The sequence below is a fragment of the Rousettus aegyptiacus genome, unplaced genomic scaffold (genome assembly GCF_014176215.1).
Source record: "Rousettus aegyptiacus isolate mRouAeg1 unplaced genomic scaffold, mRouAeg1.p scaffold_m13_p_13, whole genome shotgun sequence".
Lineage (NCBI taxonomy): Eukaryota > Metazoa > Chordata > Mammalia > Chiroptera > Pteropodidae > Rousettus > Rousettus aegyptiacus.
In genome coordinates this window covers 61,894,753-61,921,806 of record NW_023416288.1, presented here as the reverse complement: position 1 = coordinate 61,921,806, position 27,054 = coordinate 61,894,753, and the positions used below count along the sequence as shown (strand labels likewise).

The 27,054-nt window shown below is 39.8% G+C and overlaps 1 protein-coding gene and 1 pseudogene across 5 annotated transcripts in view; both read right to left on the bottom strand.

Annotated features, from left to right (window-relative positions):
• Nucleotides 1-8,482, bottom strand: part of CEP41 (centrosomal protein 41) — a 42,192-nt gene extending 33,710 nt beyond the window's left edge. For 2 of the 5 annotated variants that reach the window (XM_016148725.2, XM_036230912.1), the window contains exon 1: nt 8,350-8,482. In XM_016148725.2, coding sequence (XP_016004211.1) covers nt 8,350-8,382 — 33 coding nt within the window. In that variant the 5' untranslated portion in view covers nt 8,383-8,482. The remainder of the gene's footprint in view (nt 1-8,349) is intronic. The other 3 variants (XM_016148724.2, XM_036230911.1, XM_036230914.1) reach the window with 2 other exon arrangements.
• Nucleotides 8,483-14,047: 5,565 nt separating this feature from the next.
• On the bottom strand, nt 14,048-14,769 carry LOC107512771 (annotated as a pseudogene).
• Nucleotides 14,770-27,054: the final 12,285 nt, after the last annotated feature.

Sequence of the window (27,054 nt, the reverse complement as noted above, 5' to 3'; positions counted from 1 at the left end):
CCCCCTGGGACAACTGTCAATGCCGGAAGACATTTTGGGTTGTCAGAACTGGGTGATAGGCCAAGGATGCTGCTAAACATCCTCCAAGGATAGGAGAGTCCCCACAACAAAGAATAAGTTGATCTATAATGTCAGTATCTGAAGCTGAGAAGCCCTAGCACAGATGACGGGAAGTCACTGAAGACGGTCTGAGGAGGAGTGCTGGGCTTATATTTCCATTTCAGAAGGATCGCTCTGGCAGCGCTCTGGAGAACTGATAGGATCACAGTCAAGAATAAAGGCACAAAGATCAGTTAAGTGGCGGTTGTGCTAAGCGGATCTGTGGTCCTAAGCAAGTAGCAGCAGAGTTGAGGAAGAAGCAGTTTCAAGAAATGTGAAGATGTAAAATCAGTATGATTTAAAATTGGTGTAACAGGACGAGGACAGTGAGGCCATTCCCCCAAAAAGGGACTTAAGGAGGAAGTATATATTGAAAACATGATGTGTTCTGTTTGGGACATGTTGAGGATGAGCCATTCGAGTTATCCAAAATGGAAGAGGTGAGCTGGCTATTTGGGCCTGGAGATCAAGGCTAGAAAACACTAGAGTTGGGGTGGTCTGCCTATAGGCAGAAGGGGAAGCCATGGGCATTGAAAAGCGTGTAAACTGAGGGGAAAACACACACACACACACACACACACACATTATTTAAGGTCAGGTGGACAAAAGCATTGTGGATGAGACTCACAAGGAGCCAGAAGTGGGGCATGAAAATTAGAGTTTCAGGAAGAAGGGAACGAACGGTCGACAGTGATGGGTGCTGTCAAGTCAGTGAACAAGAGAGCAAATATGAACAAGCAAACAAGAATGCAGGTCAAGTAAGAGAATAACAGAAAAGTAAATTTGGATTGAGTCAACCAGGACATTGTTGATGACCATGGTAGATGTGGATACAGTAAACTGACAGGAGCAGAAGCAAAAACAGCAGGTTGAGTGTATGACAGGGGAGGAGGGAAAAGAAGAGGATAGTAGCCAGATGGTCTTTTTTCCCCCCTTGAGAGTTGCTAAGGAATAGCTTTTGTTGTTTTTAGAAGAAAGGAGAGATCTGAGGATGTTTAAGGCTAATGGGCTAAATAGGAGAGGATGAAAATGAGACAGGAAGGTATGAAAACAGACTGGGAAAAGATGAGGTTCAGAGCTCAGGTGGCAGGGTCAGCTTTGGATATACTAAAGATAAAGAATTTACATAGGTGATCGTGATGAAGTTCATTGGGAGAAGAAAGAAGTTGATGTTTGTGGCTCTTTATTACAGGCTCTTTTGAGGGTAATCAAAGATGCCTTTGAGAGCTTATACCTTAAAGAGGGTCAAAAGACAGTACCCTAACTACCCACCCCATTCTAGCTACTTCTACTCAGCTTTCAAGACCCAGCACAAACTCCTCTGAAGGCCCCCGTCAGAGGGAAATCTCTTCCCCGCCTGGACTGTCACAACGCTTTGTTCCATGCACACTTCTCACTTCTTGTACTTGGGACAGGGGCTCTACCTGTAGATCTTTTTACCTACTACGAAGCCTTGCCCTATAGTGAGAGCAGTTAGGACTGCCAAATGGATGAAGATGGTTTTGAGACCCGAGCAACATGCAGTGTGCATGCTAGTGCTAGGTGAGCAGTACAGATGTCAAGGGCTCTAAGAAAGTCAAATAAAGAGATAGCTCACACGCTGGGGGTGATAAGAGCGAATTCATGGAAATGGCACCGGAACTGTGTTTTAATGGTTGACCTTCTCTAGATAAAAGGATGGGGGAAAAGGATGGAAAAAGTATTCCATGTGGAAAAAATTGTACTAGCAAAGCCTCTTTAAAAGCACGTGTAAAGAAGAGCAAATTTGCTGGAGAACGTCCAAGAACAGCAACAATAATAAAGGTAATTGCTGCTAGCATTTTTTGAGCACTTAACTGTTGTCAGGCACTCCCTAAGCATTTTACCTCCATTATCTCATTTAATCCTCATCACTGCTTGGAAGGTAAATATTATTATCCTCATCTTACATATTAGGAAACAGAGGCATAGAGAGAGGTGCAGTGGATCGTGAGGCTCCTCAGCTGGTAAAAGTGGTGGACCTGGATTTAAACTGGGCCATCTGGCTCTCGAGCGTGAACTCTCACACACTGTACTGTATGGCCTCATTCTAGCAGGGGTTCTGAATACGGGGTCCACCGATGGGTTTTAGGAGGTCCATGAGTCCTATGAAAGTGTATGCAAATTTTTGACTGTGCATTTTCTGGGGAAAGGGTGTTTGGCTTTCACCAAATTTTCAAAGAAGTTTATAACCCCCGAATGGTTAAGAATCACAGATATATGGAATCCTGTGGTGTAAGCCTGGACACGGATAAATAGACTCCAAGAGGGGAACCCTAAATGGAGCCTAAGTGTCTGAACAAGGCCCTGAAGACAAGAGAAGGCACTAAGTACTGAGCTCTGAGCCACACGATCAAGAGTATTTTGGCAAATTACTAACATATACAAAGTAAGAGTGGGCTTTGTGAATACATGGATGTTGGAGAAGAAGGGAGAAGAATGAGAAGTCAACAGTGGGATTTTTCTGAAAGAAAATCACCAAAAAATGAGATCGTCTGAATTACAAATCATTAAAAAAATAAAAATAAAAAGAATGAGCTCTTCTTACTTCTCAGCTCTTAAAATGGAGCGCTGTTATTCTAACAGGTTGTCAGCATCTCAATAGCAACAAATGTAATAAGATTTATATTTAAAGGATTTTAAAAACTCTTATACATTTTGTTCAGAATTTCTCTACTTATCTCCTCTATAAACATTAAGTCCATTAAATGAAGGGAGTGGGTATCAATTTTAAAAATAGACTCGTTTAAGGCAATCTCATATTAAAACAGGCCTTAAAAAGAACACTTTATTTAAATGGGAGTTTTATCTGGTCAGAGTCTACTGATCTCAATCACCATGACCCATGCTCACACACACAGCAGCCCCTACTTCGCCCACAGCTACTACCTGTGGCCTACTGTATTTTTCAAGATGGCCACAACAGAATGTCCCATTCCATTTACGCTGTGATTTGACACTCCTCCCACGGAGCGGCAAGACTTGTTTCCTCCCCTTGAATCTGGATGGAAGTGATATGATATGACTACTGAGGCTATATCATAAAATTCAATATGGCTTCCACCTGGTCCTCTTGGGACACTTGTTCTTGGAACCCAGTCACCATGCTGTGAAGAAAGGTCAAGTCACATGAACAAGACCGTTTGTAGGTGGTATGGCTGACGCCCCAGCTAAGGAGGTCCCAGCCAACAGGCTGCATCAACTGCTAGATATGAATGAAGAAGCTTTCAAGATAACTCTAGCCCCATATTCTGTCTGTCTGCAAAACCCCATGAACGATCCCAACCGAGAACTGCCCAGCTGAGCCTCGTCAATTTTCAGAAACATGAGATAATAAAATGATGATTGTTTTAAGCCACTAAATATGGAGATGATTCATGACAAACCAATACATAGTTGGAACATCCTCCATATCCTTTTTTCCTTTCTAGCTAAGCTCCTTGGGGAAGAAAAAACAAACACCTAACTCCTCAATCCATTACAGTATGGCTACTGTCCCCACCATTCTATCGTGGTTCTTGTGGTAGCTAATCGACATCAGAGATCCCCTAATTGCCAAGTATAATGGCTACTTATCAGTCTTTAACCTCCTTGACCTTTCTGTACTATATGACACTGTTATATAGCCCTGCCTTCTTCAGTTTCCACTCCTTTCACTTTAGTGATATCTTTCTCCCCTGACCCTTCAATGACACATGGATTATTCCTTTGTCAGCCACTTCAACACTGTGTTCCCCAGGATTCCATCTTCTCAGTCTATAGGTTCACTGTGGGCCAAACATTTGTTTTAATTCCATTTATATGCTTCTGATTTCCAAATAGTGAACATCAGCCTTAACTTCTCCCAGCTCAGGCATATATATATTAACTCATTCAACAATTATTTAAGGAACAACTATTGTGTCTCAGGCAGTGGGACAATGTAGACAAGACCCTATCTTATGTTCCTGTAAGTGTGACAGAAACAAACATGCACATAAAATAATTACAAATCATGATACTGGGTGAAGACAACATACTGAACAAGTGCATCTAATTTCACTTCCTTCCAAAAGCTCTGTAAACCCCCAGTGAAAGGATACACCAGAAGAGCGGGAGGAGTGATAGCAATAGATTTCTGAAATCTAGAAAGCATACCAACAAGTGAAAATGACTTAATGGACTTAAGAAAATCAAAGGGAAAGCCAAGAACAATTCTTAAAGGCTTAGGAACTGACAGCCCCAGTTCCCAAAGAAGGAAATAAAAGGAGTAGCTGAAATATGGAAGATTAGTCGAAGGCTGATAGAGAAGCATCTGGATCTCCAAAACCTTCTCCCCTCTGTGCCATGGAGTGACTGTCTCTTCCCCATCATGGCAGGTATCTACAGATTTATTCCCTAGAAGGGTTTCTGGACTGGGAGGTCTCCAGACACAGGGAAAGGTGGAGATATCATTACTTAAAAATTGGGGTATTAAGTAAATGATGCGCACTAATGTTGAGATACAGTCCCTAGCCCTAACTCCTCCAGGAATTCAACCAGGCTTTTACTCTCAGGAGAGTGGGGTTCTCCGAGAAAAATAACCAGCGAGAGAGGAAAGAGCTGAAGGTACAGATTTGGGATGGGGAGGCCCCAAATCATGGTCCAGTGAGATCTTCCTGTAGTTAAGCTCATCATTAGCAAGCATCTCTGAAATACAGAGATCCCAATCACATTTTTAAGTCTCCTACTCAAAAATATCAATTAACATTTTAGGATTAAAAGAAGTCTCAGAACATTGCTATAGACTGAATTGGGTCCCCCAAAATTCATGTGTTAAAGCCCTAATTCCCAAAGGAACTGTATTTGGACATAGGGTCTTCAGGAGGTGATTAAAGTCAAATGAAGTCATAAGGGTGGGGGACAAATCCCATATGATTAGTGTCCTTATAAAAACAGACACCAAAGAGCTTGCTCCCTTTTCCACCCATGCATACAGAAAGGAGAGGTCATGTGAGCACACAGCGATAAGGCAGCATGTGCAAGCCAGGAAAGAGCTCTCACCAGACACCAAATTGGCCAGCACTTTGAACTTCAACTTCTCAGCCTCCAAAACTATGAGAAATAAATTTGTGTTGTTCGAGCCACCCAGTCTGTGTGATTTTGTTATGGCAGCTGTTTAATACAAACATCTCCAACAAAACAGACAAATAGCAATATAGAAGAAATGGGCGATGTGGGGAAAAATATTTTAAAAACCTATTATTAGAGAAATGAAAGCACACATCTACACAAAACCTTGTACAGCCGTGTGCTACTTAACGGGAATACATTCTGAGAAATACATCATTAAGTGATTTCTTCATTGTGTAAACATCACAGAGTACACCCACACAAACCAAGGTGATAGAGCCTACTAAATATCTAGGCTATATGGTATACCACTGTTGTATATACTCAATTTATTAAAAAAAAAAAAAAAAAAAAAAACCTAAAGGTAAGCTTCCCATGCAACCCAGCAACTGTACTCCTAGGCATCTATCCCAGAGAAATGAAAATTAACTTCACACAAAGAATTGTGCCCAAAAGTTCATATCTTTATTTTGAATAGTCCTAAACTGAAAGCAACCAAAATATTCTACAATAGCTGAATGGTTAAATGAACTGTTATACATCCATACCACAGAATACTAATCAGCATAGAAAGGAATGAACTGTTGCTACAGGCAACAACTTGGATGTGTCTCAAGGACATTATTCTAAGTGAGAAAAAACCAATCTCAAAAGGTCACATACTGCATGATTCCATTTATGTAACATTCTCAAAATGACAAAATGACAGAAATGAAGAATACATTAGTGGTTGCCAGGGGTTAGGATAATGAGAGGAAGGAAAGTGGATGCAAGTAGGAGCCAGTAGTATGAGGGAGATATTGCGGCGACGAACAGTTGTGTATCTTAATTGCAAATCTACACGAACGAATCTTGATTATATTAAATCCACGCATGATAAAAAGGCCTAGACTATACACATATTGCACAAACACCAATTTTCTAGTTTTGATATTGTATTATATAGAAGATAATCATTAGGGGAAATCAGGTGACGGACACGTGGGAGTTATGCTGCATTATTTTTTGCAAATTCCTGTGAATCTATATTTATTTCAAAATAAAAGTTTTTTTTTTTTTTTGTAATGACATCAGTCTAAAACAGAGTTCTTTGGAATGAAAAACATGATGACAGAAATTAAAAACTCAATAGAAGGACTGGAAGATAAAGTTAAACAAATCTCCCAAAGAGAACAAAAAGAAAAAGATGTGGAAAACGAGATAAAATTTAAGAAAATTAGAGAACCAGCCATAGAGAAGCAACATCATAATAATGAATTAAGAAAGAGAAGATGGAGAAAATGGGAGAAAGTCAACAAACTAATTTAAGAAAATTTTAGTTAACAGAAAGACATAAGTTTCTGGTACCCACCAAAACAAGTGACAGACTCAGAGTAAGGAATATTTTTGTGAAACATCATAACACTAAGAACAAAGAGAAGATTCTACAAGCTTCAAAATATCAAGTCACATACAAAGGAACAGAATGGTTTTGGACTTCTCCACGCAACAGTGGATGCTAGAGGACCACAATGCAGTGTTTTCAAAATGCTGATTTCCAACCAAGAATTCTATCTTCAGCCAAACTCTGGGGCAAATAAATGTGAAGGCAGAGTAATAACATTTTTAGACACGTTTAATGTTTTAGACGTAAAAAAAAGAAAAAGAAAAAAAAACTTTTTTCTTATGCACTTTCTTAAGAAACTACTGGAAATTGTGCTTCACTAAAACAAGAGAGTAAGCTGAACAGCTTCATCTAGGATACAAATCTATATTCACATAGGGCATCCCTGCTCCTCTACCCCTACAATCTTGCTTTCACCCACACCCCTGAACTCATTAGCATGGCATCACATCAATGAGTAGCCTAAGCTGGGAACCTAAGCCATCCATCACTCTCTCATTCCTCAAAGTTGATCTTGAAGTCCTGATGATACTTTCTAAATATTTCTCAATTCTGTGCCTCGTTCTGTGGCCTTACTTTAGGTCTATACCATAACCACCCAACCAATTTCCCTCTCCCCAGTCTTGGACTCCTCAAATCCATTCTCCACAATGGGTCTCAGCCATCTGTCTAAAACACAAATCTGACCATGTCATCCTTTACTTAACACTCGAAAGCTTCTGGAACTCTGAACAACAGGCAAGACAAATATGCAGCAGCCAAACCGCCACCCTCCACACCTATATGCTCCACCTCTATGGTACTCTCCTCAAGAGCTTAAACTCACTCTCACATCTTTCTCACCATAGTTCATAGTTATCCATCATGAGATGAAACAATCTGCAACTCCTGTTCAATATTAAGGCCAAAAAATTTGGTAAGGGATATAAGGCTCTTCCAGGCTTTACTCCTGCCTCTCTCCAGGGCACTGTCCACTCCCATGTTTCACATCTCTTTCAATTCCACTCATGCTGTTCTATCTGGAGGTGCTTTGTCCTCTAATAACCTTGTCGTTTCAGCGCTATCTTTCCCCTGTGCTCTCCTAATATCTTGTTCCTCAACCACATTGTACTCAAATTGTTTGCCAGTCTCCCTCACTAGACTAAACTTATTAACAAACAAAGCCCTTGGCTTATTCTCTGTATTATTAGCATCTGCTTCAAGGTGACAGTCCAATAAACATTTGTTGAAATTAAATGACCACAAATACAGCAGTGCATTAGGGGTGAAAAAGACAAGAAAGTAAAAAGTCCTATAGGGATGGGGTAAAACTAATGCCACATTTTGCGTCCTTTCCAAATGGCTTGATCTGCTTATTCCTGCTCTTTCCAAATCCCCACAGTCAGAAGTGACGGCTCCTTTTGCTTTTGTTCCTTTAATGTTCTGGGGCTTCATTCATCTGTTACTTATGTTTTGTAACTGCCTCTCCTAGAATGTAAGCCCTTTGAGGGAAGGGACTGTGTCTTTACGCACTTTGATCCTCTTGGCGACAGTACAGTTAGCACGTGCAGGATGGTGGCCTCTCCCAACAAAATAACTGACTAGGCTCCGCGCCCCCCAGACGCGCCCCGCCTCCCTCGGGTCTCAGACCCCTCCTCACGCCGGCCGCTTCCCGCCTTCCGGGCGGCGGAAGTCGCTGGCTGCTCTTCCCTGCCCACGTGGAGCCTTTTCCGGTGCTCCCACCCCCTCCGCCTCTCCGATCCAGACCTGGCCCTCACCTCAGGATTCCCAATGTGCCTCCGGACAGACATATTTGCTCCAACCGACCACGCTCGGGGTTCTAGCCTCACCGGTTACCTCTAACCCTAGCTTCCTACCCCTACAACCTCGCTCAGCCACCTCCCTACAACCTCTTCTCCGATTGGCCTGCCTTCACAGGCCAGCCAATGGAGGCCCAGCTTACTATCTCTTCGCAGGGTCAAAGGAGAGCTAGCCGCCGTTCAATGGTTGCCAAGGGCAACGCGGGACGCCGGCTAGCGAGGTCTTTTGTGCTCTAGCTGGGCCTGGCGGGCTCCAGCCTTCGCGCGGGAAGAGGGGCGCGGGGGAGGGGCAGGCTGGCGCCTGCGCGTGGGTGGCTGCGCAGAGCCCGAGGGGGGGGAGGGGCTGGAGAGCCGGGGGAGAAGAAACAAGTGTTTCTGGCAAATGTGGAAAAACAAATACGGCACAGGGCACATACACACTCACACCCCCACCACCTTTTAAGGCCATTTTAAACATCTGAGATACTTCTTCGACCATAGGGCATAGATATGGGACAGGGTTGTACAGCAGGAATGGGAATCTGTAGTTTATTATTTTAAGGTTAGGTTAATATGCAAATTATGCAAAATACCATGTGTAAATAGAGTAATTAGTGTTGCTTTAAAGGCTTTTAGCTAGCTAGAGAACGGCAGCCTTAATTACAAAGTACACACGCCATTCTGTGATTCATCATTCATTTAACAAATATTTAATAAGCACCTTATGAGAAAAGCTGCAGTAGGTTCTGTGGAGGATGGGAGGATGACTAAAACCCAATCCCGTTGTCATGGAAACCATTGTGACTCCTGCCATCAGCCACCACCTGTTCTTATTCCAGATCTGAAAATTAAGTCCTAGCACCTTTACAAAACAATCACACACACAGTTTGACTTGGCTTCGAAATGTCCCACCAAATCCATCAAAATTTTTGTTTTCTTTTTACATGGTAGGAACAACACAGTAACCCTTTGTCCTTTGCTCCAAGTTGTTTTTCTAGGGCCGGGAGAAAGGTTACTCAGAGCTGTACATATTCGCTGGCTCTCTGCTTGTGAATAATAGCATACATGCGAGCTACTTTAGAGTCTGTGCGGACGACCTATTCCGGCTGGCCTATTCCAACACCGTCTCACATGCCCTGTCCTCTCAGACACTTGAAACCTTAGGGCCAAACCTTGAATAGTGTTGTCACTCATAGCTGGTTGATCTCCAGGATCTTAAACTGGCCACAGCTGTCTCTTGTACTTTCTTGCCTACTGAGTTTTGCCTGAACTTCCCTAGTGTTCTCCAGTCCAGCCTCTCTAAAATTCCCAATTTCTCATTTCTCCACTACAATAGGAAGAGTTTAGGAGCTGCTAAATATTGTAAGGGGAATGGTGGGAGGGATATTGATCTAGAACCTTTTGCATAACAAGAAGCTTCTAGACATACTACTAAAAATGTATGCTTACCCAGTGCTCTGTGAGGGTGGAGTGATGATAGACATTATGGGTAGACTAAACAGGAGAAAGGAAAGAAGAGAGAGAGAGAAAAAGGGACTAAACTAAGAGATGTTGAGAACAAGAGGAAAAGAGATTTAAGACATTTGTTGAAAAAATGAAGTTATATACATGAGAAGAGATAAGACGTGGAAGGAGTAGTCATCGAGGATGGCTATAATTTTTCAAACTTGGGGGACTGAGTAAATGAGTGGTAACGCATTAATCAAAGAACAACAGAACATATGGATTGATTAAAGAAATGTGGGTTCTTGTGTCTAAGTGTCAGAAATGCTGATTCTATGTGTCTGGGGTGGAGTTTAGGAATCCATGATTTAAATACACATTCCCTGGCTTCCACCCCTTGATTCTGATGCACAAGGTCCAAGGGCCATACCTTGAGAAACTGTGCTCTAGAAGAACCTCCAATGCCCTTCACATCTTGCCTCAATGGAATCCTTGGAAAGCTTAAAGCTATACATAAAAAAAGCTTTTAACATCATGAAACTTCTTTTTACGATTCTTTTTGGATCCTGCTACAGCAAAACTATATAGCATCAAAATTAAAGCAAGGTTCTTACCCTCAATATAAAAAGTGAGTAAATGCAACAAAAAGATATTTCATAGAAGAAAAATATTTGATAACTATATGAAGAAATGCCCAACTAACAGTGAAAGAAATACAAAACTGAACAGCTAGATCACATTTTTCAACTACCAAATGGACAAAGGTTTTTTGTTTTCTCTCTTTTTAATGGTAATGCTCAGTGTCATGCTCATATATAACTGTTAGTATGAATAAAAAGAAGAATGACCATTTCGAAAAGGAATTTTAAAGTGAGTATCGAGAAGCCCTCGTATCTTAATATTCTGAGAATTCCTCCTAAGGAAATAATCAGAGAGATGCACAAAGATTACGGCCACAGATGTTTAATGGAATCTTCTTTAAAATGAAGAAAAATTAAAACAACCTAATTAATCATCACTTAAAAAATGATTAAAATAAATGACGGCATATCCATAAAATATAATATTATGAAACTGTTTAAAAGTGTGTTTTAAGGAATAATTAAGGCAAAGGAGAACTGTTCCTGATATAGAAAATGAAAAGGGCTGGAAACAATTTTTAATTTAATATAATGCTGATTTGTGTGTGGGGAAAAAAATAGGTATCCGCAAAAAAGTTGTATTTAAAATATTTAAAATGTGAACCATCTCTAGATTATGGAATATGGATATTTGTTTTATTCTTTACACTTCTGTGTATTTTGAAGGTTTTCTTCAGTGACTATGAATTAATTTTATTCTTTAATAAAAACATTCTCCCCCTAAGAAACAAAAAAAAACCTGATTCTGTCTTCAGCCTGAAAATTGTCTATGGCATTTGTCTGGGCCAATTTAGACCTGAGCTGAATTCTGTGTAATTCCACTATTTGAAGTGCTCAGCTCTCCCGTTCTTGGCAGTAAAAGACTCTCCAAGCACTTGAGTAAGATCCTTGCAATCAGAGTCGTAATTGCTAAGAGGTTTAAGCTTTGTTCGTAAGAGAAGAAGTTCTGATTCTTTTCTTTAAAAGTTCCTACTTCCACTGATTAATCTTATTTTTCATGAAGTTAGAAGTGCTCTTGTGAACTTCCATTTGTTGGATGTCTCCTTTTTAACCCTGTATGTGTTCCAAAAAGCTTTTAGTCTCTGCAGAATTGGTGGGAGTTCCAGATAGGTAAGTGCAGCTGGTTTAAGGATAGTTAGTGTTTTAGGTCCTCCTGTGCTTGGTCAGTGGACATTCAGGAGACAAGCAGTCTGGCCCTCTTCTGAGCCTAAAACCCTTAGGACCCTCCTTCATCCCGAATCCATCTTCTTGTCCAGCCCACACCATCTAATTAGCTCTCCATCCTCTCACCCTCAGCTGTCAGCCTGGTTTCCTGATCTGAGTCCAGCACCTTCCCCTCAGACCTGTCTCAAGATGTTGCTTCTCCAATATGGTCTTGGCTCTCTTCCTTGGCTTCGTTTCTTTTCATTCCCTAAATGACGTGCACGTCCAGATGCTGAAGGAAACAATTCTGTCCAGCTCAGTCCAGTTCTAGGGTCCTTCCATGCCCCCCAGAAATGGAGCTACACCTGAGGCAGTGAACCCACAGATACACAGGCCCCACCCTTTATCACCATGTGATAAAGTCCCTGTAGTTCTGATAATAATTTGGTGTCATTCTACCTGGTGGTGGAATGTGACCAAGGGAGGAGCATACCACCCTCTGTGTGGAAGGCTGACCCTTGCATGCCTCTAGCTTAGGCTGGAGATGAAGTTTACAGTCCGCGCCCAATGGTCTTTAACCATTCCTGCAATTCCTCCCAGGGCAATAATACTTACCTCCCAGGATTTCTTTGGGACCATCACAGGCTACACTACTTTCTGGTGAAACAAAGAAATGGCATCCTAGTCATGTACCTGATGGGGTTGGTCTTCCTACATGTGCAGCTCTGCAGCCACTTTTGAGAGCCTCCTTGCTGTGGTAGAAAAGATGTATGATGTCCCACTTGGGGAGATCAAAGACCTTTTTTCCCAGGTGTGACTGAGCCCAAGGCATTTAGTACCGCATTCTGCTTTTGGCATAGAACACTCCTCTGCCACAGACCCAGGGGACTGTGAGGAGCTAACCTGCACATCAGAATGGTTTTCCCCAAGGCAATGGGGGAGGAGTCAGTGTCACCCTGGGCACACAGACAGCTGGAGCACCCTAGCCCCATGGAAAGGCCAGTAAACATGGCTTGAGTGTGTCAGACATTTGCTTTCCTCAAAATGGTCTGGAAACGTAGGTTTTGTGTGAAATCTATAGACCACTAACTTGCAACCCCTGTCCTAGACTCTGCCAGTATAATTCCTGTCCTTCATGGTTTTTTAAGTAATCAAGATCCTACCCATGGTAAAAACCAGGGGAGTTTTTCTTCCATTTAGGATGCAGAAAGCTGCAAGGGACATCACTCCCATTCTGCCAATAAAAAAATATGAATAATCAAAATCTACAAAATTGTAAGTTTTCTTGAACCCTTCGGAGAGCTAAGATCATGAAGGAACCACAGAATCAAATTCCAAAAAGTGTCAAGCACTACTGAGGAGAGAAGAGATACCAAACTATTTCTCATTTGACAGAGCCCTGAAGAAAAGGTGACTAACCACAGAAACGGGGGAGAAGAAATCAGCCAAAATTTTTACAAATTCTTAAAGGCTGAGTCTGAGCTGGTGGACCAGCTTAGAATAACTGGGAGCCTGTGATAGTTAATTTTATGTGTCAGCGTGGCTCGGCGCGGTACTCAGGAATTTGGTCAAACCCTATTCTAGATGTGTCTGTGCCTCCTTTGCCTTAATTCTTTACTTTTTTTTCTTTTTAACACAATTGCCTTATCAATTTCTTACGGTCAAATACAGCCAACTAGCATTACGTCCACTCGTGCATCATTAAAAGCAGAATATTTCCTCGGTATTTTCCATTGATCATTACACAATAAACACAAAAGTTAGAACTTAAAATGCACCCCAGTTAATTATGTAAACTGGTAATTTAAAAAAATGTAACTAATAATTCGATTCCTCATAAAATGAATATTTAATTTCATTTCTCTAGATAGTCTTGAGGTTATCATTATGTTACGAGTAGCGCAAAGTGTGGCACAGTTTCATCTAGAACACTGTGTCTTACACGGCTTATTCAACAAGTGAAGTGTGCATAACAAAATGCATACAGTCAATGCAGGACAGGAAGTGTGTTTCAAATACAGGGCAGCCCCAGTAGACCACCATATTATTTAGGTTTTGCAATATCATTTATGGCATTACAAATCAATTACCCACAACACGCCTTTATACATTTTAACCTTGAAGATAAGAAAAGTAATTGTTGCTTAACAAAATTATTTCAGGTAGCCATTTGGTTTGTATCAAGAGAAAGTGAACCTCTGAGAGTTTTGTGTCTGCCGAGTCTGGAATCATTAGCTCAAGTCAGTGTATCTATCGGATATGAGACATATTTTACAGTGACAGTTTTTCAAGTCTTGGCAATGCCTCTTCTCCACGGTAAGCCAGAAGATGAGGCATCTCCGGGATTACCCTTACATGTGGTCCAACTCTCCCCTCTTTTATTCTAGATTAAATGTATTATTTCCTCTTCTCACTTCTTCTATGGCCTTCCATCTTACTTATTTATAAGTCATTTCAAAATATCCTCAGATTGCTTAATAAGAGGAAGTTTCTGGGGATGGAAAATCCAAAGAAGGAAGACTGAATATTGGAATATCTTTGGCTTTCGCAGTATTTGCCATTAACTTCTGCCAGGCTGAAGAGACTGTAGTAGTTTCCGAATGTGGCGGCAAGCTCCATAACTCTGACTTTTCTACAAAATCAGCATCTACGTCCAGGTCCTTTTCTATTGGGCCTTCTGGAAGTCTGGCCTTTTCAGCCTTTAATTGTTTATTTTCTTTCCTTAATCTTTCATTCTCAGCTTCGAGGAATTCCATATGCCTCTTCAAATCTGCAGCTTTGCTTGCCTCTTCCTCTGTAATTGTTTTATCATCTTTTTGGGGCTTTGCTTCCAATGCATGGCTCTCTTGGCTCACTCCTCTGCTGAAGTAAAAATAGTAGTGTGCCTGGATGCCTGTCAAAGAGCCCCTGAATTTCAGGCAGGTGTTTCTCTGTGAAAGGACTGTCCTTCTGAGAGAGAAGGAGGGTTTGTGAGATGCCCGAAGCTGCATCCTTGTCTGTGCTCTTCTGGGCTTTCAATCTTCCCTCCCACTTTGCCTTCTTCCACCTCTCCCGGATGAGGAGAAGCTGTTTCATGTGGCTATCCCTTTGCAGTTCCAGTGATAAATGAGCCTGCTCAGACGATGGATTGGGATATACATGCTTAAAAATGCTTAAAAAGGTAAACGTCATGTTATATATATTTTACCACAATAAAACAAAACAAACAAACAAAAAAAAACAAACAAAGTAGACCGGGTATATTAATTTTAGACAAAGTGGACTTTGGATCTCTTCAGTGATTCTCCACAGTCTTAGGGTCAGAGTCTATATTCTTTAGCACGACACACAAAACTTTGAAATTCTGTTCTCTGTACCGTTTCAGTTCACTCTCTTAACGTAGTAAGCAGTCGAGTCATTCTAAAGTGCAGAACGGCTTGAAGTACACCATGTTGCCTCTCGCCTCTGAGTCTCTGTGCCTGCTCTTCTCTCAGTGTGGAAAGTTGTTTTCCCACTCTTCATCTGGCTGCCTTCTATTCACCCTTTGAGATAAAGATGGAAATCACCAATTTCTGGGAGCCTTCCCTACCCAGCCTCTGCCCCCATCCCAGACTTCTGGAGGTGCTCTTTCTAAATGCTTCCATGGCACATTGTGTTGTGATGGGCAATTTCCTTGCCTGTCTCCTTCACTACGCTATCGGTGAAGACAGGGATACGGCATCTCATTCTTTATATTCCTAGTATGATGTCTGGCATATGGTAGGCACACAATAAATATTCGTCAAATGAATCAAATTCTTTGACAGTGCTCATAAAAGCACATGGGGGCCTGAAACAAGGAAAATCTCCCCCTTTCTCATACTGGTCATTTTCAACTTTTTCCCCCGCTGCTCTCTAATGTATCAGTACACAGGGCACAATGGTGAGGTATCTCCCAAACTGATAAATAAATGTTATCCTGTGATTGTTAAACTAGTGAAAACTGCACACAATGGATGTGTTTAGATGTCTGCAAATGTCATCCTAAGAAACAGGATGTAGCAGTGCCTGGAAATTTAATCAAGGCATGATGGAATGTGGAGGAAAGCTGTAACCTAATCAATGGCCTTAACAGCTGAAGAAAGAATATGTGAGCAGAAGGGGGGTGGTCTGTAGGGAGTGCTGAAAAGTGGAGCCAAGGAACAAACATTTGTCATTATGTCTCCAGCTCTGTCAAGGGAAAGAGCTGTTTTTTGACCATTGACACAAATATGCAGTCCACCCTATATCCCTGTGGATGCCACAGATCTCATCCAATTCCCTCCCTTTGTTCTGATTTCATGCTCACAAACAACCTCTTGATTATAATTTGGCTTTCCATGTAGATTTTCCAACAGGAGAGAATGCGCTGACCAGTCAACATGAACATCTGGTCCATTTGGCAAGGAGTGTCCTCTTTGTATATGAATGCATCGGTGTTCTGGTTTATACATCAGTCAGTTCGTGCACCCCAGGGGCTGCTGAGGTGCTCATTCTCCCAGCTCTCACTCAGCCTGCCAGTGAGGCCCTGTTCCCCTTTGTTTGCACCCTCACTCAGCATGGGCTGAGGACAAAGTAGCACGAGTCAGCCTTAGCTCCTCGAGATCTGAGCCCATCTTGCTGTAGACTTGCATCTTCTTTGTAGAGGAAAAAAGCTTTGGACCTACAATTGGTGCTGCTGTGCAGGGTCTTTCCCCAGGACTTTTTCTCCTTTTCAGAAATCTGGCCTCTGCTACTGATACAGTTCTCATCTTCCCATACCACAATTCATTGCCATTGTGGTTATTTACCTTAGGAATCATTCTCAAAGGTTGGGGGTTAGGAATCATACTTTCAGAGAATAGAACTGAGATGAGTCTGGCAATGACTCGGATTCAACCAGGATAGAGGAAGAAGAAGACTATGTGGTTGAGTTAGTCTTGTTGAAACGGATCCTTAGACCATTTCTGTAGGCCCTAAGGACTCAACTAACGATTTGGGTAATCCCATCAGTATTCTGTGGGGTGCTTTGTTTTAATGGGCCCTTTTGAGTTCTAGGAAATGTTAGGGGCTAAGTTAGTGGGATCCTTGAGAGGAAATGGCAAATGGATCAACACTGGGCAGATGAGAGGCCTTGAATACATTTTCAGGCTGAAAGGAAGATCCAGAGAAAGCAGAGGGAAGGATGATGGGGTCAGTGAACACTACTTTAAGTGGGGAGGAACCCTGAAAAATTGTAATTAAATGAAGGGAATTAAGCATCTATTCTCCCCTTGTAGCGAGAATTGAATTTCAAGGTAAGCTAATAGCCCTAGTTGATGAGGACAAGCTCTGCCAGAAGAATGCCAGCAAATAAATGTAGAAGGATTATACGGGAAGGAAAACAATCATTTGGAAGCAACTAAAAAATATTTCTGCAGGCAAGGTGCTTTTAGCTGGTGTTAAAACACTGTGTGGTGAATAGTCGTTGAGAGCTGGCACTTGTGTAGTGCCAAAGCAACACAGATTTCCAGTGGCAAGATGAAAAAACGTGCAATGAGGGAGTCAGGCTGTCATCGCTCATATCCCGGGATCAATCCTAGTGTTACCAAGAGAGTCAACCAGATAGTGTGGGTCCCCTGATGTGACCCAGTATGGTAGATACAGTATAACCGATATGTTCTAGCCAAATATGTTTAACTCGAATATACCATTTAGATGTAACTTTTATTTTATATGAAAAACAGTAGATGGGGGAACAAGTCGAACAATATCACGAGGAAGCAAACAGACAAGTCCAGACGGTAGCATATTCTGCAAGACAACTGACCTGACCTCTTCAACAGTCCGTGTGATGGAAAAGGAAAAAGGAACAAACAAAACAAAACAAAACGAAACAAAACAAAACAGACTCATTAAAACAGAGATCAAAGGGATGGTTGCCCGAGAAGGATGGGGTATGGGTGAAAACGGTGACAGGGAATTATACTGTGATAAGTTTGCAAGGTGACAGGTGATTCCTAGAATTAGTAGGGTAATCACCTTGTAAGGTATCAAAACATCAAATCACTTTATTGTTCACCTGAAACTAATACAACCAACATAAGATCATATGCCAACTTGACTTAAGTAAGAAAATAAAGAGAGACTTAAGAGACATCAAAACAAGATGTACACTAGACTTACTGTGGTGATCACACTGTAAGGCATATAAATGTCAAATTGCTATATCGTACACCTGAAACTAATATAATATTGTATGTCAACTATACTTTAATTTTAAAAAAAGAAAAAACAAAATAAAACCCAACAACAACAACAAAAAAAACAAGAGACAATGTATGATTCTGAATTGTATACCGATTTGGGCAAACCAGCTGTAAAGAACACTTTTGAAACAAACTGAGAAATTTGAATATGGATTAAATGAAATGAAATTTACAGAAATGCCAAGGTGACTAAAAAAAGGTTTCAAAGAGTATATTTAGTAATATGTCATTTTGGTTAAAACATTATATATTACATGTAAACAGAGAAAGATCAAAAAAGATATTAATGTGACTATTAGCAGTAGTGTATCTCTTTTTTGAGATACTATTCGCATATCATAAAATTCATCTTTTTATAGGGTAAAATTTAGAGGATTTTCGTATAGTCACAGGTCGTGCCACTATACTTACTATATAGTTCCAAAACATTTTCATCACCCCAAAAAGAAGCTCCCCACATTCCCCTTTTTCTGCCCCTGACAAGCAATAATCTACTATTTGTCTCTATAGATTTGCTTATTACAAGTATTATATATATACATGGAATCGTAACATATGTGGACTTTTGTGTCTAACTTCATTAACTTAGTTCATCTTATCTCTTTTTTTCTTTTGTTGCTTGTGCTTTTGGTGTGATATCTAAGAAACCATGCTTCATCTAAGTTCATAAAAATTTACCCCCAGTTTTCTTCTAAGAGTTTTATAGTTTTAGTTCAAACAGTTAGGTTTTTGATCCATTTTGAGTTAATTTTTGTACATAGTACAAGGTTCATGTATGAATATGTATTATGTATACAGTATGAGGTAAGAGTTCAACTTAACTCTTTCTCAGGTGGGTATCCAGTTGCCCCAGAAACATTTGTTGAAAAGACTGTTTTTTGTCTTCACTGAATTACCTCAGCACCTTTGTCAAAAATCAATTGACCATAAAATATGAATGCGTTTCTGAACTCTCAAGTGTCTTCTATTCATTGAGATGTCTATCCTTTTGGCAAAATCACACAGTCCCGAATATTGTAGCTTTGTAGTAAGTTTGAAATAGGGAAGTGTGAGTCCTCCAACTTTGTTCTTTTTCAAGATTGTTTGGTTCTTCTGCAGCCCTTGCATTCCCATCTCAAGTTTAGGATCACCTCATCAATTTGTGTAAAAGGGGTATTTTGGGGATTTTGATAGGGATTGCACTGAATCTGTGGATTAATTGGTGGAGTATTGCCATCTTAACAATAATAAATCTTCCAACCCATGAACACAGAATGTCTCTGTTCTTAAACTTTTTTCATTAATGTTATGTAGTTGTCACTGCACAGGTCTTGTACTTCTTTTGTTAAATTCATTTCTAAGTATTTTTGATACTATTATGCATAAAATTGTTTCTCTAATTTTTTTCAGTTGTTCATTGCTAGTATATTTTTCTCTAATTGTTTTTCTGTTTTCTACATCATTTATTGCAGCTCTAATCTTTATTATTTCTGTCTTTCTGTTTGCTTTGGGTTTAGATTACTCTTCTTTGCTAGTTTCTTAACATGGGCGGTTACATTATTGACATGAAAAAATTCTTTCTTTTTAAATGTAGCTATTTACAGCTGTAACTTTTCATTTGACCACTGCTTTTGCTGCATAAGGTTTCATATGTTGTGTTACTTATTTTCAAATTTCCCATGTGACATATTTTTTGACCTGGTGGGTATTAAGGAGTATGTTGTTTAATTTCCAAATATTTGTGAATTGCCCAAATTACCTTCTGTCAGTGATTTATAATTTCAGTTCATTTTGGTCAGGGAACATACTTTGTATGATTTCAATGCTTTTACATTTATTAAGACTTATTCTGAAGTCTACTTTCTAATTTATAGTCACTCCTTTTGGGAAGGATGTGTATTCTGATGTTGGGTGGAGTGTGTCTGTTAGATTTAGTAAGTTTATAGTGTTTAGTCTTCTATTTCCTTGCTAATCTGTTTAGTTGCTTTACCCATTGTAGAAAGAATGTTTTACCCATTGTAGAAAGTTTCCAACTATTGTTGAATTGTTGATGGTGTCCCACAGGTCTCTGAGATTCTTTTCATTTTCTTCATTTTTTTTTTTTTCTATTCCTCAGACTGGATAAGCCAGCTGAGCTATTTTCAAGTTTGAAAATTCTTTCTTTTGCCTGCTCAGATCTAGCCCCTCTAGTGAATTTTACATTTCCATTATATTACTTTTCAGCGACGGAATTTTTGTTTGGTTCTTTTTAAAAATTATAATGTCTACCTCTTCACAAATATTTTCTATTTGATGAGACATCGTTCTCATACTTTCATCTAGTTTTTCAGACGTGGTTTCCTTTTATTCTTTGAATATATTTATACTAGCTGATTTAAATCTTTGTCCCTTCAGTCCAACATCTGGGCTTCCTCAGGGAGTTTCTATTGATTGCTTCCTCCCTGTACCCCCACCCCCTGTATTGACCATATTTCATTTCTTTTCATGTGTCATAATTTTTTTTTTGCTGAAAAGTGGACATTTTAAATAATATAATATGGTAATCTAGAATTCAGATTGGCAATCGAATATAATCTGTAAATCAGATTCTCTCCTCTCCCCAGGGTTTGTCATTGCTTTTGATGTTGGTTGTCTGTACATTACATACTCTTTGTTATATGTGACCCTTGAAGTCTCCACTTTGTTAGTATAGTGGTCAGCTAATATTAGGACAGAGATTTCTTCAAATGCTTGGGATTAATAGGTCTCCCAGTCTTTCTAGAGGAGTCCAGTGTGTATGTTGGGGCACACCTTCAACTCTCAGCCATGTAGTTGAAAATCCTCCCTAGTCCTCGCTTCCTGCTTTGCTCAGTGGCTCCAGATCCATAAAGTGAGCTCTGGAGGTCTTTGCTGATTGTGCGCAGAGCCCTGGGCATAAGCACAGCCCCACATACCAGTGACCTTCTGTAGTCCCAGGAGTATGCAAATCTTTTTAAACCCCCTGTGGACATTTCATTCCCAGAGTTTTCTTTTAAGCTTTTTGGTTCGACTATTATTTGCCCCAAACATTATCCAATCACACCAGCAGCTGTGAGGTTAAAAACTTCTAATTGTCTTAAGACAAATATCCTGGGGGAAAAGTTTTTATACTGGTTGAATCCTGAGTCAGTTAAATAAAGCCAGCCTTGCAAATGGGGTCTTCCAGGGAACCACCAGATAAGTCAAATAAGGAAAATTCTTTGTAAAGTAGGCTTAGAGGGGACTCCAACTCCATTCTGTCCTCTCTGGTGGCTGCCAGGCTTCTGGTTTTTACTGTAGTTGTGGACTGTTGGGTTGCAAGGCTACCATGGAGCTGGAAAGAGGTACGTGGGAATAGGGCAAGTTAAATCATCACAAAACTTATAGTTCTACTGAGATTCAGATATTTTTCTTGAATAAATGACCTTTGGATTGCTGTAGCCTTTGTTTAATTTCCAGAGTTCCGATAAAGTTGAATTTGATGATTTTTGCTATTTTTTCATTGCTCATATTGCAGGAGAGTATTTTGGGGTCCTTGGTCTACTATTTTTGCTAACATCACTCAGCAGTGGTAATCTCTTGGTGATGGACATATAGTGTATTATTTTGTAGTTTTGGTTTGTCTACATTTTCTAATTTTCCACAATACACATGCAATGTGTCTGCAGGAAGTGGTCATTTACATTAAGAAAAAAAAAATAAAACCTAAAACTAAAGTCCATAAAATTTTAGTTCTCCATCTTAGTGAATATGACTATTCAGATGAGGGACCTTAAAGAACTTTATATTCTTTTAACTTTCCCTCATTGTCAATCTATCTTGAATGACTAGGAATAAAACCTTTAAAATGAAAAGTCTCTCCACATTTTTGTAGGGGCAGCAAAGAGAATGGTGTGGTGACGGTGACTTTTCGGTTAGTTTTGAAAGAACTCCTTGGGGTGGAGGGGTTTTTGTTAGAGTGACCATATGTCCTGGTTTGCCAGTTTATACATACATGTTGTCACAGTGTAATAATTAATAGCACCCAATTTACACTCTCAAAAGCGTCCCAGTTTGGATGACAAATTTTATGGCCACCCTCATTACTGACAGCCGCAGATGAGGAGGCCGGCAGATGACTCAGGGACTGCTGCAAGAACAGAAACCCCAGGGAGCCAGTCTGGTACCAGCAACGGACCTGAGGATGACCAGCTGAGATGCTTGAGCATGGCTCCCCAACAAAAGCACAGAGGTTTCCACCACAGTTTCTCAGGTACCTCTGGAGCCCAATCTTGGGTGAGTTCTTGGTTCAAGTTGATTCCTCCTCAGTTACGACAAGGCAAATCACTAGGTCCTGCTCCCACCTGCTTCGGTGAGCAGGTGAATTCAGGCCCGCCCCCAGCCTCCCGCAGACATTTTCCACTTATCACTGGTGAGAGCGGCCACACAGTAGACCCTCTCTAGGCTCCTTGAGCCAAGGTATGGTTTGGGATTTGGGGTGCTGAAAGATCCTTCTGTAAAGTTCTTCCTGGTGTCAGCAGCTTGGGTGAAGCTTCTTTGGAAGTGCAGGGGAGGAGACTCCTCTTGGCTGCAAGGACCAAGGTAAGTGACCAGGTTCGGAAGGACAGAAACTGAGTCCTTCTGCCTGGGGGTTCGTGAGACCAGGTTCCTGGGAGTCGGGGTGGCTGTTAAATGCAAAATCTGGCTGTGCTGAAGTCTCCTTTGGATTGCTCTGGTTTGAGGGCAGATAATGTCTTTCACTAGCTTCTTAGGTTTTTGGAAGAGAGGAGCAGCAGAGAAGAATTCTCCTTGTCTGGGGCAAATATCCAGACGTTGCTCACTGAGAAAATAAAATACAACAAATCCCAGAACTCAGTGTGATTGCCATAGCAATGTAGGGCCTTTCTGCAAAAGAATCTTCCAGCATGGTAGTCAGGGCACAAGGGTGATGTCATTAACTGAACAATGCTTACATGTAGTCGCGCAGGCCTGGGCTTGCGGTGTTGATAATGCGCAGCTTTTTCATATAAGAGCTGTGATTGGGCATGAGGCAAATTGGCAGGTGGGGGTCATGGCACTCGCTTCTCATTGGACAAGATTCAGCTGGAGGGAGAATTGTTTAAAAGATGTTGTTAGACTACCTACAAAATTGCCTCATTTATGACTTTTTTCTCTCAACCTTATTGAGTTATAGTTTACATACAATAAAATACACCCATTTTAAGCACACGGTTCAGTGAATTTTGACAAATGTATAGATCCATGTAACCACACCTGCAGTCAATTCCATCACCCTTAAAAGTTCCCCGGTACCCCAGTCCGAGCGATACGCCTCACCCTTGTTCTACGCGACCACTGATGTACTACTTTCTTTCACTCTAGACTGGCCTCGCAGTTTGTAGAATTCCATTAAATGGAATCACATGGTGTGGTTCGTGCTGTCCATCTTACTGTTTTTTTGAGATTCATTTACACTGCCGTAGATATCAGTTCTCAGTTTCTTTTAACTGCTGAGTGGGGATGCACCACAATTTGTGTATTGGTTCACCTCTCTATTATTTGACCTTTGGGTTGTTTTCAGATTTTAGCTATTATGACTAAAGCTGCTAAGAATATTCATGCAGAAGCCTTCGTGTGAACATATGTTTTCATTTTTCTTGGGTAAATAGGAGTAGAAGTGCTGGATTGTATAGTAAGTGTGTATTTAACTTTTCTAAAGTGCTTGTACCATTTTACATTACCACCCACAGTATATGAGAGTTTCAATTTCTTCACACCTGCTCCAACACTTGGAATTGTCACTTTTTAAAATTATAGTCATTCTAGTGAGTGTGTAGTGGTAAATTATTGTAGTTTTAGTTTGTAATTCCCTGATGGCTATATTGTATATTGGCTACTTACAAATCTCTTTCATAAAGTTCTTTCAAATCCTTTGACCATTTTAAAACTGAGTAGTTTTCTTATTAATGAATTGTAAGAGATCTATCTATATGTATATATTCTGGATACAAGTTCTTTGATATATGTTGTGAGTATTTGATTTTTTGGGTTTCAGTTATTATTATAAATTGTATTTTTCCAGAATTTTCTCCATTTCATCTAGATGCGCCAAATTTATTGGCATATAATTATTCAAAATATTATTATTATTATTATTTTAATGTTTATATGATTTGTGGTGATTACACCTTGTCATTCCTGATATTGGCGATTTATGTTATTTATTTCTGGATTAGTCTAGATAAGGGTTTGTCAGTTTTGTTGAACCTTTCAAAGAAGTTACTCTTATTTACATTATCTATCACCTTTCTCTTGTTAAGGCTGCTCTTCATTATTTCTTTTCTTTTATAGATTATGGACTTAATTTGCTCTAATTCCAGTTTCTTAACATGAAAACTTAGGTCATTGATTTCAGATCTTTCTCTTTTCGATAAGCTATACGTTTTTCTATAAGCAATGTCTTAACCGCACCCCAGAAATTTTAATATATTGTATTTTCATTGTCATTCTGCTCAAAATATCTACTCATTTCCCTTGTGATTTTATCTTTGATCCATAAATCATTTGAAAGTTTATTTTCATTTGATTTGAGGTTATGATGGCCATAACCAACTGTCCAAAAAAGCTGGGCTTCCCATTGACGTTCGATTTGGTGCTAGACGACTTTAAGCCTGTTGCCTACCTGTGTTTGTTACCTCCTGTAGCATTCTGATAAAGCTTAACCCACCCACAGGCCCCGCAAGCACGTGTGCCCTCTTGCTGTCTCTTTGAAGTTTCATGCTGCGCAGAAACTGTTTCAAATCTTATCCTGGCAGGACTTTCCCTTTATATAATGTTGCGCACTCACTGTTCACTCTCTTTATATTCTGCGCTTTCTCCCAGATTGAGCAGCGCTCCCCACTACTCACCTTGGGACTTTCACTTTTATGCGAGTAATTAATATTTCTTTGATCATACCTAAAGATTACTATCATATTGACATTCAAACATAACATTTGAGTGTCTCCATGTCATGGTGGAGTTGCTATAGCAAGGGTTTTATTGAGTTGTAATTTAATGCCTTTGTAGTCAGAGAATACTCTCTATATGATTTTCATCCTTTTACATTCATTGAAACTTGTTCTATGGCCCAACACATAGTTTATAGTGGTGACTGTACCCAATGAACTTGAAAAAAGGGTCATTCTAAAATCATTGGGAGTAGTGCGCTACAAATGTTAAAGAGATCGATTTGGTTACTAGTGTTGTTTAAGTTTTCTGCATCTTAACTAATTTTCTGTCTATTTTATCAATTACCGAGAAAGACCGCAATCTCCAACTATAACCATGAATTGGTACAATTCTTTTAGTTTCGTTAGTTTTTGCCTCATGTATCTTGAAGCTCTGTTATTAGATGCAAACACATTTAGTTTTGCTACGTCTAGATGAATTGGTTATTTTATCATTATAAAATGTCTTTGTGGCAGGAAGAATTCCAAGATGGCCCACAAAATTTCCTTCCCCTCTTGTGTATATGACCTGAGTAATCTCCAGGGCTGTTAATACGATGGATTTTACTCCCAGAATTTGGTTATGTTGTATTAGCACTATTGACCTTGAACTGGGGACATTATTTGGGTAGGCTTGACTTAATCACCTGAAATCAGAGTTTTCTCTGGCTGGTCACAGAAGGGGAGTCAGAAATTTGAAACATGAGGATTCAGTGTGCTGATAGCAAACAAAAACAAACAAACAAACAAAAACAGGAAACTGAGTTATTCATTCACATGGAACTGCATCCTTGAAATGAGAGTGGGCTTGAAAGCAGATTAATTTTCCAGAGCTTTGAGATGATGAAAACTCAGCCTGGCTGATTTCAGTCTTGTGATACTCTGGTTAGAGAACCCAGTCACATCACTCAAGACTTCTCATGCACGAAATGTGAAAATGTGAACTAGTCCATGAGTGCTGTTTTAAGCTGCCATAGAATACCAATACGGTACCAATTTCTCTCTGGCAACATTCCTTATTCTGAAGTCTACTTTCTATTATATAGTCATTCCAGATTTCTTATGATTAGAGTTTGCATGTTATGTCTCTTTCCGTCTTTTTATTTTAGTCATTTTTTTTAATATACCAAGTGTGTTTCTTGTAGCCATCATATAGTTGGGGATTATTTTGCAATTCATTCTGGCAATCTCTGCCTTATAATTAAGTATTTTCATTTTATTTAATTGCATATATGGTCTGGTTTATGTCTACCATCTTGCTATTACTCTTCTGTTTGTTTCATTTGATTTTTGTTTCTTTTTCTCCTTTCTTTTGCTTTAATTATGTATTTTTTAGTGTTTCATTTTACTACCTCTATTGCATTACTAGTTCTGTATGGCTCTTTGTTTTGTTTTCTATGGTTGTTCTATATCTTATAGTATTCATCTTTAAGCTATTATACTGTACCTTCAAATATTATATTTAATATCGAGTATGAAACTGTATATTCTATAGAACCTCCCAGTCATTTGTGCTCTTGTTGTCATAATTTTACTCTCTATATTTCTCACAATACATTGTGAACATTTTAGTTTAAACAGTCAATTATACCTTAAATGAATTACAAAAGTGAGAAAATGTATTTATCCACATACTTGCCATTTCTGATATGTGTGTGTATGTGTGTGTATCTGAGGTTCCGTCCTTCAAGAAGAAATAATTTTCCCTCAGGTAACATTTTTCTTCAGATCGAAAAATTCCATTAACATTTCTTGTAGTATACTAGTGCTGGAAACAAATTATTTCAGCTTTGTGTTTGTCTGAAAATGTCTTTATTTCACCTTCATTTAAACAAATAACCTTTTTATTTTGGAATAAATTTAGATTTACAAGATAGTTGCAAAGATAACAGAATTCTCATAAGCTCCTTAGCATTTTCTCTGTTATTGCACATTTGTCAAAACCAAGTTATTAGTTTATTAACTGAACTCCAGAAATTTTTCCATTAATGTCTTCTTTCTATTCCAGGATCCTATTCATGGTACCACCTCGCAACTAGTAATCACGCATCCTTAGTCCCTCCCCTCTGGTCAGTGATGTTTCTCAATCATCCCTTGTTTTTCACGACCTGAACAGTTTTGAAGAGTACTTGTCAGGTGTTTTATACAATGTTCTTCCATTTGGGTTTTTTTTTCTACCTATGTTTTTCGCATATTTACACTGGAGTCATGGAATTTGGAATGAAAACCGCAACGGTGAAGTGCCATTCTCATCACATTGTATTAGGAGGTGCTTATTGTCCACATGA